Here is a 21,326-nt window from a genome sequence, read left to right on the forward strand (position 1 = left end):
TGACCTTGGGCCAGAGCTGCAGGAAGGCAAAAATCAGGGAAGCTCCAGGCGCTGGCAGGGACCGGCACTCCCTGAAACAGCACCACAGGTGGCAGCTCGAGCTGGGGGCTGCAGGGCTTTTTATCTTTGCCATCCACAATCCAACATGGGCTGTTTAACCATGCCCTGGTGCAGCTCAATTTCCCCCTTCTTATTCCCACCACCTTTTATCCCAGGCCAGGAGAGGGGCTGGGATGACACTTCCTTGCCCACCCCCACCCCCCCCCAGCCACGTGTTGAGCTCTTCAGACCCATTTTGGGGGTGAGATTTATTCAGGTGGAGTTTCTCCAGGTGTCCTTTTGCAGGAACAAGCCCTGTACCCGCAGTGAGACACCATGCACAGTTGCTGGCAGATTTTATCTGGCGGCGGATAAAATATTCCTTTCCAATGCTCTTGGCAAACAAATGAGCGAGGCAGAAATACAGATTGTGTTTGCTAATGGTAACAGGCTGCCAAAGAATGTATAAACCGCTATTCACTGGGAGGGAAATTCCTCCCTTTCATGTGAGATGCTGGAGCTGCAAAGCCCAGGGTTGCAGCTCTTCTGAAATGCTGCTTCTCGCTCTGGGTTTTGCTGCAGTTCCTTTTCTTGTGTGGGGGGGGATTAACGCTGCTGTGCTGAGGGGGGGGTTGAGTCAGCCAAGCCCTGGCTGATGCTGATTCATGGTGAGATCCCCTGGGCTCCAGCAGATCTTTAGGCAGAGGAGATAAATGCCAGGGGTCTGTTGTACGGGTAGGAACGAGGTCTGTGCTTGCATCCGTCGTGCCCAGGGCTGCCCTGGGCAGGGCTGCTGCTTAACTGCGTCTCCAAAGATGATTTTGGAACTTAATCCAGTTAGATGGAGCATTCCCCCAGCTCCCTGTGTCCTCCTGGGGCTTCTCGTTTCGGAGATATTGAATGTCTTGTGCTGAGGATGATGAAGTTCCCTGTCCTTGCATGGTCTGAGCCATGGAGGAGCGATGCTGCCATGCCAAGGGTGGCTTTGGCTCCTTGGAATTTTCTGTGGGAAGGCACAGCTGAGGTAATAGTTGTGTTTGTATGTGCAGTAAGGCATAGTGGTCATTTTGGGGTGAGTGATCCCTGAGAGAAAAGGACACGCTGATTGGGTATCAGTTTAAAACATGCTTTTGATTTTGAATTAGACCAATTGTAAAGGTCTTCATGTATAAAATAGGACACTAGACTGCATTAAATTATCCTTGGGAACCCCTCCAGGAGATGGAGAGGCCTGGGAAGTTCAGGGTCTGTGGTGCATCACAGAATCCACAGGAGCTGGTGGGAATGTGCACGTGAGAGCTGAGGGTAACAACGTGTATCCTGAGTGTAAAATCCTGCACAGTTGAGTCCAAGGAGCAAGAATTCTGCAGAAGATGGGGGGAGGAAATCAATTTGCAGCCCTTGGGAGGGGGCTGAGCTTCCCCTTTGCCAACCTGGCTCCCTCCCTCAGCCCTCCCTTGCTGGATATTGCAAAGCATGAAAGGGCTGTAATTATTAAAATGGTGTGGACAGGAAAGTTTAGCCTCTCATTTGGTTTGTCCTAATGATTCTCCAACAACTGCTAGGGAAGATAATAGGCTTTGTGGCAATTACCTAGCCAGGGAAACGCCATATGTGGATGGTTGGGCTTCAGGCTGGGAGCTGGGGGTGATTCTCTGTGTTTTCATTAAGGTACAGCTGCTCTGTCAAGTATTTTGGCAGTGCTTGCAGAGCTGTCCATCAGCCCGCCTTCCCTTTGTGGGGTTTGCTTCCTGCATCACCCCTACTCCTGCTGTGGGTGATCCCTGTGCCCAAGGGAACGCTGCTGGCTCTGAGGGCTCAGACTTTGTCTCACTTCTGTGCCCCATTACTGCTTCTTTAGATCAGGCAGTGTTACTGTTCCCCCAACCCCCCCCTGGTTATCTAAAAATTAAACTTTTAATTCACATTTTCAACAGGTTTGCAGTTCCTCTGGGTTTACCTGTGTCTTTCCTCAAATACCTGGTGTACTCCAAAGCCCGGTAGTAGGTAAAGAAAACTCAGCATTACGTATGGATTTCTCTGTTCCTCCTTCACTGTGTGTTGTACCTTGTGCTGCTGGCACAATCCAAACTCATTATTTTCCCCACATGGCTCTTTTGATCTGTTTTTCCTTCCTTCCTTCCTTCCTCTGCTGCGAAAGTGGAGCAGAGACCACGAGAAGTGGCTGGAGCAGATGCCGTTTGTCTGGTCCTCAGGTCTAGACAATATGGATTAAAATATGTCTTCAAATAGCTTAAAACCCCAGCCCTTAAAATGTGGCTATTCCCCCAAGGACACCCTTTTCCTCCCTGGAACACTTTTGGAGAGAGGCTCCTCCGTGTCGTCTGAGGGAAACGAACAGCTCCAGGGGGGCTTTACTGGTAACCCTAAACCTAAAATAAAAGGAGTGTAAAAATTAAAAAAAAAAAAAAATCTTAATTGCAAATCATTTCCTGGCAGTTCCCAACTGAAACAACTGGGATGAGCACTACAGGTAACATCCACTCCTGCCTTATTTCTAGCTGTGAAGGCAGAGGAGAGTTTCTTTTGGACATGTTATCCCAGGAGATGCTGTTTGGGATGCTGGAAGACTGAACTCCAGAGGGCACTCAACACTTTCAGCCCTCCTGGGAATGCAGCTTCCCCCCAGGCTTCTTCCAGCCTGTCCAGCTCAGTTATTGCCACTAAGGAAGGGAATTTATGACACCTAAACCTTGCAGGTGGGCTGGTGTGGTTTATATATGGCTTTCCCCCACGTAACAAATAGTCACAGGGCACCCAATTTCCAGGTGTCTGTTCCCAAAACTCCCAGTGTGCAGGTCCCTCTGGCCATCTCTGCCTCTGTATTTTGATTTTCTCCTCAGTGCTTCAAGCTGCCAATGCCTGGAAAAACTGCCTTTGCTGAATTCCCCTGGAGCCCTTCTTTTCTTCCCCGGCCGGAGCTGGATCAAATAATATCTTTGCCACGCTTTGGAGATAAGGCAGGAGCTGAGCAAACCTGCCACTATCTCTGCTTTAATTTTTCTTTGCAAACAGTGTCGAGCCAATGCCTCTCCACCCAGATCAGCTCCTCTTATCAGAGGGATAATAACTGGCTCACTAACCAACATAATTCCTCTATAACCCCCAGCAATCTTTCCGGAGGATTTTGCAAGTGGCTGAAGAACAGAGGAAAATCTCTGGCTGTGGCATTAATTGGTATAAAATCAGGGTAGTATATTTGACAGTGTGCTTTAAAAAAATTATTAAAAATACTGTGTGTGTATAAATATAAATACAAGTAACTGCATTTCTGCTTGTTTGCTCTTAAATGATCCTTCAGTGGCACCTACGGACGCAGAGCGAGAAAGGGAGGTGCAGAATCACGATCAGGTTTGGGATTTCAGGTGTCCAGAGCTCTCAGGGCAGTGGTGCAGCTCTGAGGTTTTTAGAGGGAAATGTTCTGTGTTCATAGGCCGTGTCTTGCTGCGGATGCTCTGGGAATGTTCTGCATCTGCATCCCCACAATCCCCGCTCCGTGCCTCGCTCCAGGACATGCTGCTGCTCTCCAGGCAGACACATCCATGCCTGGGCAGGTTTGACAGCCCAGGGGATGATTTTGTCTCCAAATCTCTTATTTTTATTTTTTTTTTTTAATGTTTTTTTGACTTAGAGTGCAGTTTGCCAGCGGTTTCCTTTCCGCTTGCTGAGCTGTGGGTGTTGAAAGCGAGCGGGCTGGCTGAGTTACTGAAGAGCTTTGGGTTTCCTTGTTGATCCTTCTCCCTTTTTTTTTTTTTCCCTCCAATAAAAGGAAATCAATAGCAGGGAGCAGCCCCAAACCACCGTGTGTAGCACGATCGGATTCTTGTCCCAGGAAGCGACCAGGATTATCGGTTGTCTTTGCACTTTGAATTTTAATAGCATTAACTCCAGCCTAGTCGTGTTCTTTTTAAAATCCCATTTAAAGTTGCCTTTGTGAGGCAGAAGCAGGAACCACTCGGGCTGTGGTTTTTTTTTTTTTTTTCTCCTCCCTCGCCTGCAGAAATCACAACCAGAATTAAGAGACAGATTTTGAAGGTTAAAACTGCCCAGATTGTTTCCCTCTCAGTTGTCATTTCGGGACGGTTTTGTTTTCTTTCCGATTGCATCAAATATTTGTACTCCTGTGGGGACTGTGGTGCGAGGGTGAATCTTGCTTAAAAAAATAAAGGGATTTTTTTTTCCATCATTTTTGTGGCGTAGCTGGGGGGAAATTGGTGAAAGGAGCAGTTTCCAAACGTGGCTCAACTTGGGGCCTCGTTGTGCCTCTTCTGATGCATCTGAATTATTTGAAGCATCACTGCATCTTTTCTATTTAGAAATGTCGAGCTGTTGGATGGAGACCCTTTCACCCCTGCCTGAGTTATAGATATTTTTCCTTTTGGGCTTGCAGGCAGCCCTGGGAGAGGGGACTTGGCCACTGTCCTGTCCCAGCACAGAACAGCTGAATTATTAAAAAAACCTCCCTGTTTTACTAAGGAAGAAAATAACTTGGAAGAATTTGTGGTCTTTGAAATCTTTTGGGTGTGCTCAGCAGTGTGTGTAGTGGGTGTCTGGGCTGTGAATGACCAGTTATTTCTTTAATTTTCCCAGTTTTAAACCTAATCCTGGAGTCCTTTGGGTGCCCCTTCCCTCACATCCTGGTCCCCCATGCTGGTGCTTGCACCAAGTTTGAGGAGTTGTGTTTGCCCAGTGGCTTTTTTTATCTCCTCCAACTCCCTCCCCCCTTGCTTTGGGTATGTTTTTGTTATTATTGGCCTCGTTTTTTCAGTACAACAGTACTTTTTTTTCTGGGAAAATGCCCAGTGCTGGGCACAGCTCGGGAGAGGTCCTGTGAGGGCAGTGCAGAAAAGGTGGATGACTTTGAAACCTTTATGTGAATAAATAGAGGGAAACATCATCTTTTTTTTGTCTTCCTCAAGTACCATGTTGAAAACCCATCCTGGAATTACTGCTCTTGATCATATTTAGCTTTGAGTTAATACAATTGCTTCTTGGGTACCTGTCTCCTAGGATCATGTATTCCTGATTTTCATTTTCTAGCTCTGGCTATTCGAAAATCCTGGTTTGGGTTATAAAGTAGATGTGGAAGGGATAAGGGTTCCTGTTGCTTTCTTTGCTTGCTGAGTCTATGCAGCACACGGGGGGAAATGCAGGAGTCTTTTCTTTACTGGTCACGAAAATTTATTTATAAGCTGAGATTTTTTCATGAGTCTGATTTAAAACAATGAAGTTTGGGAGAGGAAGGAAGAAAAGAATAATCCAAATTCAATCATTACTATGAGATTTGTGATGAAGTGATGAAAACTGGCAGCTGCTGTTGCTGCACATCTTGCTCCAATAATCTCTCCCTTCTTCTCCTCTTTACTCCTGTCCCACCTCCCTTCCCTTGTTCAGCCCTGGATGATCCCAGGATTATCAAGGATATCCCATCAGAGCCAGAATTCCTTCTCATGGCAAGAGTTATCCTTTTAAATCAACATTAGCCCCCTAAACATCAGAATTGGCTGAGTTTTCCTGCTCTCAGCCCATCACTTGCCATTAAATCTCTGGGCAGGGAGGAAGCTGCTCCTGCTGCCCTGCTCCATGCTGACTGTGGCCATGCTGCAGTGCAGTTATTTTTATCTACTCTATATTGTTCTCCATGGAATTATTCTGCCCCCAGCCTGTAGATAAGGGCTGTTACTAAATGAATTTGAGTTTTACCTTGAAGGTTAAACTGCTGCCTTGCAAGTTGGCAAGGAAGGTGGGGAGATGCTGACAAAAAAAAAACCCCGTGAGCTCCAGCCCTGGCCTGACAATTTTATTGAGTATTACTTGAAAAAGGCAAGTATTGCACTGAAATTCAGTCTTTAGCCTCTGAATTGGTGGTTCTTGCTGATTAAGCTGCTAGCTGGGTGCCAGCTCTCAGGTGGGATCTCACAGCACTGGAGGAGGCTGAAAATTTCCCCCAAAATTCCTTGTAGGCACCCCTGGAAATTCTCCCGTGGTATGCAGGTCTGAGCTGTGGGATGGGGCATTTTTGGGTGCTCCTCAAAAGCAAAGTGGCAGCTTTGGGATGTTCTTTTAGCCAAAAGCTCCCAGTTCTTGGTGGCACCATCATGGTGGATCTGGTCCTGTGGACTGTAACGAGCCCAGCCCTGGTGTTGGCATCTTCTGAGGTGTGAAATAAATAATTAATGGCAACAATATGGACAAGGAAAGTGCTCCTGGTCCTGCCCGGAGCCTCCCCTTTCCAGAGTTTAGTGTGGAAGGATTAGGGTGGAAAAATCAGTAGGAAAACATACAGAAAGTGGCAGAAATGTTGAGTGCTCTGCCCAGAGGTTAGTTTTTTTGGTTGGGGATCAACCCAGCTGTATATTTAGCCCTGGCTTAGCCAACAAGGAGCGGGTTGGTGATTGGAATGCTACCACAGGATACGTCCAGTGGGTAATGTGAGGACTCACATCCCTAGAGGCTTCCCCTCAAGTCCTGGAGTCGTTTCTCTGTTATTCTTTATAACTCAGCTCGAAGGGGTTGGTCACTCAAGTGAGCCCAGCAGGGTGGTGCAGCTCCCAGTGTCCACGTGAGCCTTCCTGGCTCCATCACACCAGGGGGATCCAGGGATGCAGGAATGCCGAGCATCCCTTCCCCGGCGTGGAGCAGTGGTTTATCTGCAGACCCCTCTGCTTACCAACCACGGCTGCTGCAGGTTTTTTAGAAGCTGTTAGCACGAACCATTAACTCTTCCTTTTAATTATTCAGGTTGGCTCTTTTAAATTTCTTTTTTAAGTGGAGCTAATAGCCTTTGCAGAGGAGGCTTCCAACCACAGCGGTTCCTCCCCGGAGGAGCCCTGTTTGTGCATCGCCAGCTAATCTCTTTTCTTCATTATCCCTTATCTTCCTCCAGCTGATTAATTGCTTTCAATTGATTTATAAATATTCTGTTGATACGCACAGTGGATGGGAGGGGAACGGGATGTGTCCGGGCTCATGGGGTCACTGATCCCTGCAGCTCCCCCAGGCTTTCCCTAACCTGCCTTGCAAAGCCCAGCCATCCCAGCCAGGCTTTATTCCCACTTTTTTTTTTTTTTTCCCCCCCTTGCAATTCCTGCAAGCCACCAAAATTTGTGCTGTAGCATCACTGGGAGTCTGTGCACGTGAGCAAATCTCTCACCCGGTGAGCGACAGGTTTTGGGTGTAAAGAAATGGGGTTTGGGTAAGTTTTGGTCACCTTGATGAGCATGGCAGGTTGTGCAGGTATCATTAAAAGCTGTTTTCTATACTGAATTCCCTAATATATATATATATGGATGGAATGCTTAATGAAAATAGATCATTAAAATTGCTTATTTGAAACTTTCTGGAAGCTAAAGGGCAGCTGCTAAAAAAATAATTTAAAAAAGGCAGCAGCATCTGGTAATAAAGATAGTAGCCAGACTCAGAGTGGGGCTGCCCACCTCCAGCCCCATCCGAATCCCACGTGGCATTGAGGGTGAAAAGCCGTTTTTAGAAATAGCAGCACATTTATGTGTGGGGATAAATCATTAACTTTTCCAGTTAATTTTCCCTGTTATTTCTCTGCATGCAGCTCCTTTCCCTGCCGGTGCCCCCGTGGTCCCTGCTGGGGTGGGCTGTGCTGGGTGGCTCTGGGGGACACGGTGGCCCTGGGTGGCCTTGCAGTGACGTTCCTGGGTGTGCTGTGGGTGAGATGATAAGGCTTCAACGGGGAAACGTTTTTCCCGAAGTTTGAGACCCACCACGCAGCTCTGGGGTGTGTCGCTGCCTGATTTATTATTATTTTGCTTTATAATTATTACTGTTATTATTTTTCTCCTCTCTCCCCGCGAAGTGGCTGGTGGCACAGGCACAACCTCAATGTATAGCAACTTAATTACAGGTTGCTAATGAGCCACTGCAGAGCAAGCAGCTCCTTTAGCAGCCCGGCCTGGTGCTTTATCGTGTGTTTGCAGGAGCCGTGTAATTTTTTGTCATCATATATGGTAATATATTCACTGCAGCATGACATGGGATGAGGTTCAATGAATAATGTAAAACCCAGAATAACACTGAATCCATATGAGATGTGCTTTTCCCCCCAGCGTTGGTTTAAAAAGGAAAATATTGATTCTGGTGGGGCTCGGCGGTTCAGAGCTCTCGGAGAACTCACGTTTTGCTGATCGATGCCCACCCTGTCCCCTCCACGGCCACAGATGTCCTGCTGGCGGTGCCATCCCTCACCTTGTTAGTGCTGACAAAGCTGGGAAGGGTGGGAAAGGATCAGTGACATTTGCCACTGGATCCAGATGTGACAGTAGCACAGCAGGTTGTGTTCAGGTACCAGGTGGAACAACCCTCTCCATAAAACATCATTTCCCCGCCCCCAGTTACTGTCTTTGAATGCTAATTAGGATGGATAATTTCTATTTGTTTTCCTTTTTAACCAAATTCCCTCTATTCTGATCTGTATCATTTATATTTGTGGGCCATTATCTCAGTCTCATTACAGCCTTTTAGCATTTGAATGAAGATATTGTACAGAACCCAGAAGTTAGGCATAAAATGTCTGTGATGATAACTGTAATTGTCATGATAAAATTAAAAGCACAATAGAAATAACTGTGATGAGCTCAGGAAGTTGTACCAAGTGAGATTGGAACCAGCGTGGTGATGTTTGCCCTTTTTTTCTTTTTTTTTGACTCTTTATACATAGTAAACAGCTTCTGCAGTGCTATTTTAAAGAAGGGGAAAGTTGCTGGGTATGGCCTGGGTAGGGACATAATAAAAAATTTGTTTATTTGTTTGTTTTTTTCTCTCTGTCGAGGTTTTAATTAATCACTACAAAAACTCTGGGCAACGCACGTGCGATTTTCAGGAGCTTAAAATACTCCGGCAGCGCTGGAGGAGGAGGAGGAGGAGGTGCTAAACGGTGCCAAGTTCCTGAATGAAAATTACTCTCACCGCCTCTGGTTTTGGAGCCAGATCGATGTTAATTAATCCTTGCCTCACACGTTACGTTCTCCAACCTCGCCACCGTCGGATTTTAACTCGGCAAAAGCAGATGGAGGTTCCCGAAGCGCCTCCGAAATTCCCAGCCGAGCGCTCTCCTCGGTGACAATGCCAATTTGTCATGAGTGAAGTGTTTGATAAAAATCTGTCATTTTTTGAGAGGAGTTTTCCTTGAGAGGGAAAGCAGGGGGAAAAAAGAAATCAGCTCTGTTTCGAAACATCTCCTCGCTCCGTTGTCTTTGTTTTGCGAGGGATGGGGATGGAGATGGGGGTTTCCATGGACGTGGGGGAGAGGTGTTAGTAAGTTTTCCTGGAATTAGGTGGCATTTTGCTGCAGCTTTCATGTGAGGTCTCCAGATTTTTACGTTTTTGGTGGGTTTTATGGACAGCTTGTTCTCCAGGTCAGATGTGGCTCCAATCTGAAGGTACATGGATGCATCCCTGACCTTCTGCAGGGATTCTTCTGGCAGGGCTGAGGTTATTCACCTCTCGCTGCTGGTGTTGGTGCCTCCAGGGCAGTGATGTACAGCTCATCCATATGCTCAAACTGCATTTAGTCAGCCACCAACTACTCTTTATGTGTTGCAGAGAGAACGGTTCCCTTTGGAGTCGCGGTGCTGAAGTGATTTTTCATGGAGTCACAGAATCATTCAGGTTGGAAAAGCCCTCTAAGCTCATCGAGTCCAACCATTCCCCCAGCACTGCCAAGGCCACCACTAAACCATGTCCCCAAGCCTCACGTCTACAAGTCTGTTAAATCCCTCCAGGAACAGTGCCCTGGGCAGCCTGTGCCAGGGCTTGGCAACTTTTTGGCCCCAACTTGACTCTCTTGTACCAATCTCTGGTGGGCCTGGCCCTTGGGGGATGATGGTTGGGATTTTCAGCCTGATCTTGAAGGAGTTGAGACATTTTTTGGCTGTGACCACCTGTAGCTGACTTGCTTCAGAGCCATAACCCCGGTGGGACCTCCAGGCCTGGGAAGCTGGAGATGGGACACGTGATACAGGTTTGGCCTCCAGTCGTGGCTGAACAATTTGAATCAGCCTGAAGATCACCTGCACTGACACTGGCACCTGTCCCTTTCCCAGTGCTGTTGGCAGCAAGGATGGATGTCACAGGAAGTGACTCCAGGGACAGAAATACCTCCCCAGCCATGCCTTCCTCCTGGATAAGGGCTGGTGACCACCACCAGATACAGTTATTGCTTGATCCAGAGCAAGGAGAGGAGACCCAGACCCCAACCTTTTTCTGAGTGCCTTCCAAAGAGATTGTTAATCCCATAGGAAGAGGCAGGGGAGTCCCTGTGGGTGGCATTGGTGGGTCAAAGAGCAGCAGTGCTGCACTGTCTGGCTGCAGGACGGGTGCTGTGGGTGTGGATAAACGCTGCTGGGCCACCCTTAGTCAGCAGAAGAGTCAGGGCTAGAGCCCAACCCGGCTTTCCCACTTGCTCACCAGGCTCCTGTGCCAGGGAGGAGGCTCCGAGGAGAGCTGCTCCTGGGGAGCTTGGGCCTTCCTTGTGCAATGCCCGTGACGTGGAGAAACCTCCTCCCTCTGCTTTTTGGTTCGGGGCATCGCGACTCAGCACCTTCCCGTGCCAAGGCACGCGGGTGCCTTTGCGCTGGGATTGCGGTGCGGAGCAGGATCAAACCCCCCCGCGGGCGCTCCCCAAAGCCGGCGGTGATTCCTCGCTCCCGTGGGGCGGCTCCGGCCGTGGCAGCGTTCCCGGCTGCATCCCGAGCTGAGTCGGCAAACGGGCTCGCTCCGACTTGATCCCCCCGGGGAGCGGAGTTGTGCAAGCAGGGAGCGATGGGAGGTGACGCAGAGCTTTCCTGGGGTTCCAGGAGCCGAGGTGGGCGACGGTGGGGGGCTGGGGCGATGGGGGCAGTGCCGTGCCGTGCCCTGGGTTGCTTGGCACTGCCAGCCCGCTGCGGTGAGAACCGGGGATTGTTGCACAACTCCCTTCCCCTTCCAAAGCTGCTGGTGAGGAAGCAGCAGGATAGGGAGGGGGCAGTGCCAGGTTGTCACCCACCCCGTGAACCTCTGGGCCCCACAGCGTGGGGCCCAGAGGGTCACGGGGTGGGTGACGACCTGGTTTACTGACCTGGGTGTACGAGGTGGCTGTGGCTGCATCCCTTCCCAGCTGGGGCAGCTCACTCCTCCCGTGGCTATAGTGTCACCCACTTCCCAAAATCGTCAAAGCCCATGGATGTGGGGCGTGCCTCAGTTTCCCCATGCCTGAGATGCTGCTGCTGCAGGGCGGGGGAGCTGCGTTCAGGGTGGCTGGCGGAGGCTTTGCATGCCACGCGCTGTTGTAAGAAGGAACGTTGCTGATTTTTTTTTTTTTTTTTGCCTTGGATTGTGTTTTCTGATCTTTGTGTAAGTGTTACCCTCCTGGGCAGAGGGAGAGGTGTGTGCCAGCAGCGTGCTGGGCCTGCCTGTAAAGCATCCCTGGGCCACTGGCTGTCTAAGCAGTGTTCATCTAGAGAGAATAACAGCAAAGAGACAGGCACAAATTCATAATCCCAAAGTGCTTCTGCCCAGTCCTTAATATCTTTGGTGTGAATAACTTTTAAAAAGTGGGTCTGATGTGGAGGGCTTGGAAACGGGCAGCCCAGACAGGTAACAGTGCATCATGGACTGCAGAGAGCAAAAATACTTACGTTAGGAGAAGTTTCTTCACTGAAGGAGTGGTTAAGCACTGGAAGAGTCTCGCCGGGGAAGTGGTGGAGTCATCATCCCGGGAAGTGTTCAAAAAGCGAGGGGACGTGGCACTTTGGGATATGGTTTAGTTGGCATGGTGGTATTCAGTGGTATTGGACTCGATCTTTGAAAGTCTTTTCCAACCTAAATGATTCTCTGACGAAGCCACACGAGTCTGCTGGGTTTCACAGAGTTTGGCTGTCGTGGTGTATTTTTATTATAAAAAGCAGGCGGTCACTGCTTTCTCGACGGGATTTTCTGCGTCCCCCGTCCCACCTGGGATACAATAACATTAATAACAACTGCATTCTGAGCAAGAGCACTGCCTGTATTTGCCTTGCAAGGGCGAGCCGGCCCGGGCTGTTCGTAGGTACTGGGGAGTGTTCCCCCCTCTCCTGCCTCAGTTTCCCCCCTATCGCGCTGCCGGCGCTGGCGGAGTATCGCGACCCAGCGGTCGCCACGGTGCCGCTGGGACGCGGCGGGCGCTCCGCTCGGTGGGTGGCAGCGGCGGGAGCGATGGATGATGATTCCAGCCGGGAATCATTTCCGCCGCCGGCCGGCCGCGGGTTCCTGCGCCGCGCGGAGCTCGGCGGCGGCTGCTGCTGCTGCTGCTGCTGCTGCAGGGCCCCCGTCCCGCACACCTTGGGCCGTGCGGGGGCAAAGCCACTCCTCCGTGCCGTGACATCAAGCCCTTGGAAGAGCGGCCCGGCGAAGGGTCAAATTCCCGGCGCAGGTAGCGCCCGGCTGCACTTCCGCGCCGCGCCGGGCAAGGACCCACCCCACGCGGGGGACCCCCGTCCCGGGGGGGACCCCCCGAGCCCGGGGAGCCCCGCCATGAAGTCGGAGCAGGAGGAGAACAAGCCCGGGAGCTGCCGCTGCGAGCAGGGCTCCGCTCCGCGCCCGGCCCATTGTCCCCGCGGGCGGCGAGGGGCGGCCGGCGACGATGCTCGGGGCAGGGTGCTGTGCCCCTGCTTAGCCCACGCAGGTAACGGGGGTCTCCCCCGGGGTGGGGGGGAGGACGCAGCCCGGCGTGCACGGCTTCCCCCCTCCTCGCTCGCTTTTGTGCTCGGAGCTCGCTTCCTCCTGGGAGAAACAAAAACAACGCCCGGGAGCTGCCCCGGGGGCCGCGGGGAGGTGGCGTGGGGGGGGGGTGGCCGTGCTGTCCCCACGCCCCGTGGCGAGCCAGGGGTAGGGGCGAGGGGCTTCGTGCCCCCTGTGGCCGTGGGGAGGGTCGGGGTGAGGGGGGCGGGTCCCGGTGCCCCGTTGTCCATTTTGTGTGGCGGAGAAGTTGGAGCGAGCCGGGAGCTGGCGGAGGGTTCCCCGCCGGCTGCGGGGGCTGCTTGCGGGGGTCTTAGCCCACCAGCCGGTGGTTTTGTATGGTGTGTGCTTCTGGAAGCCTTTCACAACCCCCAGCCTGGCCCCGAACCCCTGCGCCCCCCAAACCTCGCTGTTCCCTCCCACCCCCTACACCCCCTTCCTGCCGGCACAGGGGGTTTATATCGGGTTTTATTACATCCCACCGGCATGTGGCCAGGGCAGATGAGAGAGAAGGAGTCTGTGTAGTGGAAATAATCATGATTTTTGGAGGTGGGGAGTGCCAGGAAACCGGGGGTGACTTGGCAAGCGGGTGGTCTCTGCGTGTCCTGTCCCATCGGTGCGAGCACCAGTTGATGGTGCGTGGTCCGGGCTCGTGTATGGGGGTCCTGTCCCCGAGCTGTGACCATGTGGAAGCACCAAGGCCGAGCTGGTGTCTAACAGGAAGTGCTCCGAAATGGTGTTTGCAAGGATTTGCTCTCACTGGGTGGGAAGCTTTAACCCAGAATTGTTAAGGAGTGTCAGTACCCGTGTCCAGGTGTGACAGCTCGCTCTCTTGCAGCATCGCGGCAGCAGCAGGGGGTGGTATTTAAAGCTTCTTTAAAAGGAAAAGACAGATGCGTGGAGCCAAAATCCACGTTTTTAGCCCAAGAAGCTCTGCTGAGCGCCCTGGTGCCCCTCCAGAAGGGAGCACTGGTGGCCAACAGCTCCTCTGAAGTCGTAGGGCACCTCTGTGATGCAGGAGATGTTACAGGGGTTGCACAGCAGCAGGACTGCACTGAAGTGGTGATGGACACATTTCCGGCCCTTGTGCTTATCCCCTTCTCTTCTTAACCTTTTCTTGGGGGGAATTGGGTGCCTACTGTAATTCCTGACCACCCAGGGGAGAAGGAGGCATTGCCTCACGTGGACAAGCCCCATCAGTCGTTCCAACCCCTTCCAAATCTGCTGCAAGCAGGCAGCAATGAAATTAATGCAATTTAAACATTTCCCAGACTAATTTATGAAAACTACCATTCCCACCGAAATAATTGGCTGTTAATTATATTTCACTTGATAGCATTAAACTTCCATGACACTGCTGGATTCTGCATCCTTTTTGCTTCAACCACTGATAGGTGTTAACAGACAACGCAAATCAGATTTTTTTGGAGTTTTTGTAGTTGTGGTGAACACCTCCAGACAGCATTTGGGGCCGAAGTTTCCACTCCTGCCCCTGCAGATCCCGTCTTGGCCTCCTCTGGGCAGCAGATCCACTCTCTGTGCAGCAGCAAAGCTTTTTACTGGCCTTGGAACAGGCATCACTTTAAAGACATCCATTTAAAAGCTTTTTTTTTTTTCTCTGTGTAACTCAGCTGACACGATTGCTGCACACGGAGGGGATGTGTTAGAGATGGATGCAGTGCAAACGACAAGGCTCCTGTTGGTGAATTACTGTCTCAGGTGAAAGCTGCATTTTGTGCTGCTTTCATGAGTTTACCAGTGAGATGGTTTTTGCTTTGCTGGGCCATGAGTCGAGGGGGGTGATTTTATCCAGGATGTCAGCAGGATAAATATACCTCTACATACACCTCTGTCTTGGGATAGGAAACAGAAATGTCATAAAGAACATTATTAGAAGAAAATAAGGATTCAAGACCTAGAGATGAGTTGAGTTTTGATTTTAAAGAGAAGCTGTGGCTGCCCCATCCCTGGAGGTGTCCAAGGCCTGGTAGGATGGGGCTTGGGGAGCAACCTGATCTACTGGGAAGTGTCCCTGCCCATGACAGGGGGTGGAACTGGATGAGGTTTAAGGTCCCTTCCAACCCAAACCATTCTGAGATTCTATGACATTGGTAGCGGCCCTGGGAGGGAGTTAGGAAGAGGAACTTTCCTTTCAAACTTTGGCTACGTGGATTGTAGTTTCCAATTTTATATACATAGAAAGATATATATGTGTATTCAAAACTGATTTGGCTTTGCCTTATATATAATACAGATAGATAGCAAATATAACTATATAATGCAAAGCATTATCCATTTTTGTACAGATATGTATATCTCAAATTATATCTATAAAAGAGTAAGAATTTTGGATATATGGGTGATCTCAGGTTCAATAATTCAAGTCCTCCTTAGACTCTGGCTTGCAGCTGGTGGCATGGGGAGTGTGGTGCCTCATGCTCCTCTCAAGATTGCATCTACAACTTCCCATAGATCTTGGATTTTAATTCTTCAGCAGTTTCTACTGGGATTGGGAGCTGAGCACTAAGTTGGGGATGAAATTCCCTTGTTGCCTGCTTTGGAGGATGGATGCTTTGGGGTTTCTTCACTGTTTTCTAACTGGGACCAGAGAGGAATGGTGCAGTTTTGGGGGACTGCACTGTAGAGTGTGTCATAGCAAGGAGTTCTGGGGCCCAAGGACCCCTCTGGGATTCTCTGCTGCAGAATTCCCCCCTGGACTGCCTGTTCTTGGTCTTGTTTCCACTCTTCCTTCCCCTGAGGGGTCCCTGCCACGTGGGGATTTTCTTGGTTCCCACCAAAATGCTGCAGTTTCCAGGAATTCGTTGAGATTGGTGCAAGCTGCCCTGCCCCATCCTCCTCTGCTGGTTGATTTTTTCCTGGGAATACCCCTCTGTGTCTCTTGGGAGAAGTGACATGTAAGGAAAGGTGAAAATGAGTTACCAGTGGGGGAAAAAAAATGAGCAATTTGTTGCAGCCAGGGATGTTTTGTGGGACTTTCTGTGGCCGGGGAAGGCACGGGGTGTGTTTTACACAGTCAATATTCCACAGTTTACAAGCCCTTCACATCCTCTCCGGGTTCCCAGAGGCTGGAGGGGACGTTTCTGCCATCCCTGGGAAAGATCCTGTTGGCCTTGGCCGCCTCTTGTTCTTGCTGTTTTGCACGGATTTCAAGAAAGCACTTTGGGCTGCACCAAACCCCCCGGCCCGGGGCTCGACTGTTCCTCGTTAGTGACTTTATTGCTGAATAATTTACAGAATGGGGCCTTGCCAGTTTTCATTCGGGAAGCATTTCAAGTATGTGAACCAGATTTTATGCCTTCCTGGCGCAGCTGCCGGGGAGGAGCCGCCTCTCCCTGTCCTGCCTCCGGCGTCACCTCCCGGCCTCGGTGCCGGAAAGGAAGCGGGCAGCGCACGTGTGGAGGGACCCGAGCGAAAACAGGGGGGAAAACCCCAATATTCCATGCCCAGTTGGTGTCCCCCGGGCTGGCTGCTACAGAGGGACGCTGGGGAGAGGACCCAGTTGCGGTAGCTTGGAGAGGGGGTGTTGGTTTTAACTTTTATTTCGTTTTTCTGGTAACTGCGGACTGGGTGGGCGGGATGCAGACCTGAGAGGATGTGGATGTCCCGTCCCTGGAGGTGTCCAAGGACAGGTTGGATAGTGCTTGGAGCAACCTGGTCTAGTGGAAGATGTCCTTGCCCATGGCAGGAGGGTTGGACATGATTGTCTTAAAGGTTTTTAAGGTCCCTTCCAAGCCAAACCGTTCAATGATTTTGTGAAATCAAAAAGCTACTTTGGGATAAGGGCTTTTCTCTGCCTGTTTTTAAAGGGGAAGGAAAGCAAACCAAACTCAGCTGGAGAACTGCAGTGGTGCACACACAGCCCCAAAGTGTTTGGCAGGATGAGGGCAATGGGTACAGTGTAGAAATGGCATTATTATTATTATTATTACATTAAACAGTGGATGTGGCTGTAGGAAAAGAGGTGTCTGGAGCTTTCCCCCAGCGCCTGTTGTGGAGGGGATCCAGGCTGGGCTCTGCTGGGATGCTCCTGCACTGCAGCTGCTCAGAGTGAGCAATCACTGGAAGTAAATCTGCAAAATTCAGGGTTCAGGTCTGCAGGTGGAAGTGTCTTCTTCCCTTTTCCTGTCTCGTAATGGGTTTGTTGGGTTTTGTGGAGTGTGCTCTGAGCACGTGGGTGGCTGCAGGCAGACCTGAGGTGTGTGGGACTTACTGGAGCTCGGGAGGCTCTGCTGGATCCTGGCCGTGTGAGCACCCTGCCAGCGAGTGGCTTGTATGGGAAAGCACTCCTTTGTTTATTATTCTCGCATTAACATTTATTTTTAATTTTTTAACGCAAAAGCAGCACCCAGTGGAGACTTCCCCGTCCCTCTCCCGGCGCCTTCCCCGTGTCGTCCCTCGCCCTCCTTTCTCTGTTCCCAGAACAGGGCAGGGTTTGGACTCTGTGCAGAGCAGTTTTTGCCGGTGGGGAGGGGTCACCCCAGCAGCGTTTCCCTGGGTTTGGAGTTTCCCAGCGGGGGCGGGGGGCCGTGCCGGGAGCCGTCACTCACTTCCTCGCATTGTGTCTCCTCTTCCTCCAGCGCTGCTGCGGGAGGAGGTGGCCCAGCTGCAGGAGGAGGTCCACCTGCTCCGGCAAATGAAGGAAATGCTGACCAAGGACCTGGAGGAGACACACGGCAGCAAGTCCCCGGAGGTGCTCTCGGCCACCGAGCTGAAGGTGCAGCTGGCACAGAAGGAGCAGGAGCTGGCACGTGCCAAGGAGGCTCTGCAGGGTAAGGCTCAGCCGCGCCTCCTTCTTCTCCTGCGCCCCTCCCCAGCACCCGGAACTTCCAAAGAGTTGATTTGTGAGGGATGGGAAAGCCATCCTTTTCATTTAGGCTGTGCAGAGGGCCCTCACCATGTGCACGTGGTCTCACTGGGACCCCCCTGATCTGCTGCCCCTTCCCCTCCCCAAGAGGGGGCTGGGGTGCAGTGATGGGCTGGGAAATGGGGTGTGGGGGCTGTTTGCAGCATTGCAAAGGAATTCCTCCACAGCTGTAGAGTAGAGCCAAGGCAGCAGCTGAAATGCAGCTGGAGGTTGGGGGTGGGTTGGATTTGAGCCCCTCAGACTTGTTAGGAGGGAAGCAGCGAGTTTCCTGGTGACTGCAGTTTTCCTTATCCCTCTTGGAGTTCCCTCCAGGTGATGTGCAGGGTCTCCTCCTTCCTCCATGCCTTGTTTGTTGCAGCCAGGGCCATGCTCTCCCTCCCTCACCAGCACAGCAAGCCCCCAGGACCGGGCTGTGCGGGGCAAAACGCAACATTGCAGCTTTTCCGCCCCAAAAAACGAGCCGGCAATAAATCCGTGCAGGACGGTTTGTTAGCTGGAGCCGGGGGATGATCCTGAGCGGGGAAAGCTCTCACACGTCAAACCCTGGCAGCGCCGCGGCTCTAAATATCATCTCAAATCCCCAGCATACCGAGTATAACTTGCACTTGTCAGCTCATGTTTGCGGATTATGAGGAGAAGCTGTCAGAAGTTTTCAGGCTCAGAGGCTGAGCGGCACGTGGGGAGCTCAGGGGGCCACCACGTCTCCCCCTGTCCGGGATGCCGGGACGCTCAGAGGGGCAGGGGATTGGGCTGAGTCAGTGTTTGGGGAAGGGAGTTCAGGAAATTTTATGTGATCACTGTGTCTGATTTACAAAAGCATCCCCCATGTATCGGTAGCAGCCAAAATGCCTTCAAAATCCTGCCTCCCCCGACGCCACCGGTGCAGCCTCCGGCAGCAGGAAATGCTCTGGGTTTATAGAACTGTAATTGGAGGAGAAAAACCTTAATTAGGGAGTATTTGCTCTGTGTGTGTGGAAGGGGAACTGCTGATTAATGCAAAATGCAGAAAAGCAGAGCTGTTGTTATACATGTGCAAAAAGAAAAAAGAGCAAGAAGTCATCTAAGAAGCTGCGGTGAGGTCACACGAGCTTCTGTGGAGGAGAAAAAGTTAATTTGGCTTGGAAATCGTGATTATTTAAATATTTAAATAATATAATGTTGGGGTTTTTATTGGGCTTTTCTTTGCCACTGTTGGAGCCCCTGGGGTTGGTTTTCCAGGACTTCTCTGCAGGTGTGGTGGCTAGGGAGAGGGAATGTAAGTTGGCACTTGGAAAGGCACATAATTTGAAGCCTTTTTCAATCGATGCTTCTTCCCTCCTCTGCAATATTGGGAAGCTTTTGAGTCATTTGGAAAAGCTGGCTGGGCTGGATCTGGGCAGCAAAGCAGGCTTGGCACGGCGACCGAGACGGATAAAGTGAAAACGGGATCAGCAGCTGGAGGGGAAAAAAAAGTCCTTTTTTCCTTTCCATGAAAAATTGTCCGTAGAGAAACGTAGCCAAAAGGGGAGGAAAAACCGGCGCCTGGTGACTGGTCCTGCCAGGAGAAATGCATCTGCTGATGGACACGCTGGGGAAGGGGTGGCTCTGTGTTATAAGGAACTGCGGGATAAGGCAGAGCCAGGAGCGCTGGGAGACTTGGCCGTGCTGTCCTGTAGTTCAGGGATCTGTGACAGTCGTGTTCTGCAGGCAGAAAGCATCTCCCAGGAGCAGCTTCCTCCTCACAGCCTGCCTCCCTTCCTGCCTGCATCCCTGCACAGCCCTGTGCCCAGCAGCGTTGGCCACGCCGTCCCTGCGCCTTCAGCGTCCCGCGATCCACGTTGGGTCCTGCGGAATGTCATTAGCAGATAAATTATATGGAAAGCTGTCATCGTCGCTGGCTCGGAGCCTGGAAGTGCAGCGCAGCTGGTTCAGATGGATCTTGGCTCTCCAGGCCGCGCTGCGGAGGGAAGCAGGGAGGGTTTGCCGGTGGGGTTTGCCAGTGGGGGCTGCAGCACCTTCTAGGAGCGTTTATTTTGCGTGGCCTCACTGGGTTTTGGGTTGTGATGGTCTGGGTGGAGGGTCCCCTCTTGGAGGGGCATTCCCAGCCCTTTCCAACAGCATTTGGCACAGGGATAGAGCTGATCAGCCCGTGCAGCATCTTCCCTGTGCCGTGCCAACAAGCCCGTGCCGTGGAGGGAGGGAGCAGGGATCTGGCCCAGCACAGGATGCTCTGCAGGATTAATTTGACCAGTTTCTGCATCCCTGGCAGCATGTGCTGTATCCATCATTATTCCACTTTTTCCTGGGCTAATTCCAGCCCTTGCACTTTTTTTTAAAATCAATTAACATCCAATTAAAATTCCATAGTGCCACATCCTATCTCCCTCTCCGCCTTTGCCAGGACTGGGACTCTGGATCATGCTTCCAGCATCAATGCAGTTATTATTATTTGCCCAGCCCTGGCTGGAGAGGTATGGATGTGGTGTGGATTTCTGATGTGGGAATCCTCGGGGGAAAAAAGCTGCAGACAGCTTTATTACTGCTGGTCCTGCTGTGGGCAGGGATGGGGCCTGAGCGCCTGGGGGGCTCCAAGAGGAGCCTCTTGGCCAGGTGACATCCAGGAGCATGTGGGCTAATGGCAGAAACCCCATTTCTAGGAAGGTTCATCCCATATGCTGGACCTCGCCTGCGGGATTATCATGTGGAGAGCAAACCTGGTTTCTGTTTCCTTTCCGAGTGCCAAGGTGGAAACCTCAGGCTGCCTTTCCCTGCTGCTCGGGAAGGTGTGAACCAGCCTTGTGTCTGCTCCACAAATGGGTTGTAGCCTGGTCTCCTCCTTCCCAAACCTGCAGCTTGGAGCTGTGACCTTCCCAAGGATGGTGTGTTTGGGTTGGGAAGAACCTCCTGGAGAAACTCACAGCACCCTCAGGTTGCTGCAGTGATGGGGTGGGTAGCAGAGAAATGGGTGGATGGGTGACCCAGAAGATGAGTGTCCTGGTGGATGGGTATCCCAGAAAATGGGTGACCTGGAAGACAGGTGTCCCAGTGAATGGATGTTCTGACAGATGGATGTTGCAGCCATGGACCCAACCAGGGAATCCCTTTCCATCATAGGGACATGGAGCTCTCTACAGAAAACCTGTTGTTCACCTTTGAGGCCCCCACCTTAAATTTTCAGAGGTCACTGATCACCTTGTTGCCCGTTGGGGTCAGGTTTGGAAAGCCCTTGGCCTCGTAGCAGGGTGTTTCCAGGTAAATTCCCCCAAGGTAAAATGCCTCTCCTAACTTTTTCCTGAAATTCGACTTTGGACTCCAATTTCCTGCCTGCACAGTGCCTCTGCACCCCCAGGAGTGACCGCTGGCTCTGCCTGACGCCACGTAACGTTGACGTCTGCAACGTCAAGATCTTCCCGATGTGACGGCTGCGCCCGCGAGGCGAACGCGCCGATTTAATTACAAAGCAAGGAACAGCTCTGAGATCCCTGCACAGGGCTGACCGATTTTATGGGTTAGTCATGGTGACAGTATTGAATTTCATGGTTGGGAGGGAGAAACAGGAGAAATTAAGTAAATGTTAATGGGACAGGATGGGTTTACACGGGGCATCGCTGAGGTTTGAGCGGTGCTCCCTGAGGATGCCCTTCCCTGCCTTGGAAAATTCAGGGTATGATTCAGTAAG

General features: G+C 51.4%; 1 protein-coding gene across 3 annotated transcripts in view; it reads left to right on the top strand.

Annotated features, from left to right (window-relative positions):
- Positions 1 to 21,326, top strand: part of KAZN (kazrin, periplakin interacting protein) — an 86,378-nt gene that overhangs the window by 55,777 nt on the left and 9,275 nt on the right. Inside the window, exons 1-2 of one of the 3 annotated variants that reach the window (XM_027905079.1) lie at positions 10,871 to 10,894; positions 17,382 to 17,573. In XM_027905079.1, coding sequence (XP_027760880.1) covers positions 17,438 to 17,573 — 136 coding nt within the window. In that variant the 5' untranslated portion in view covers positions 10,871 to 10,894; positions 17,382 to 17,437. Of the gene's footprint in view, positions 1 to 10,870; positions 10,895 to 12,633; positions 12,731 to 17,381; positions 17,574 to 21,326 lie in introns of those variants that run through there. The other 2 variants (XM_027905080.1, XM_027905078.1) reach the window with 2 other exon arrangements.

This window comes from Empidonax traillii, unplaced genomic scaffold, assembly GCF_003031625.1.
Source record: "Empidonax traillii isolate 1590-97213 ecotype Southwest subspecies unplaced genomic scaffold, ASM303162v1 scaffold1117:size266551, whole genome shotgun sequence".
Taxonomy (NCBI): domain Eukaryota; kingdom Metazoa; phylum Chordata; class Aves; order Passeriformes; family Tyrannidae; genus Empidonax; species Empidonax traillii.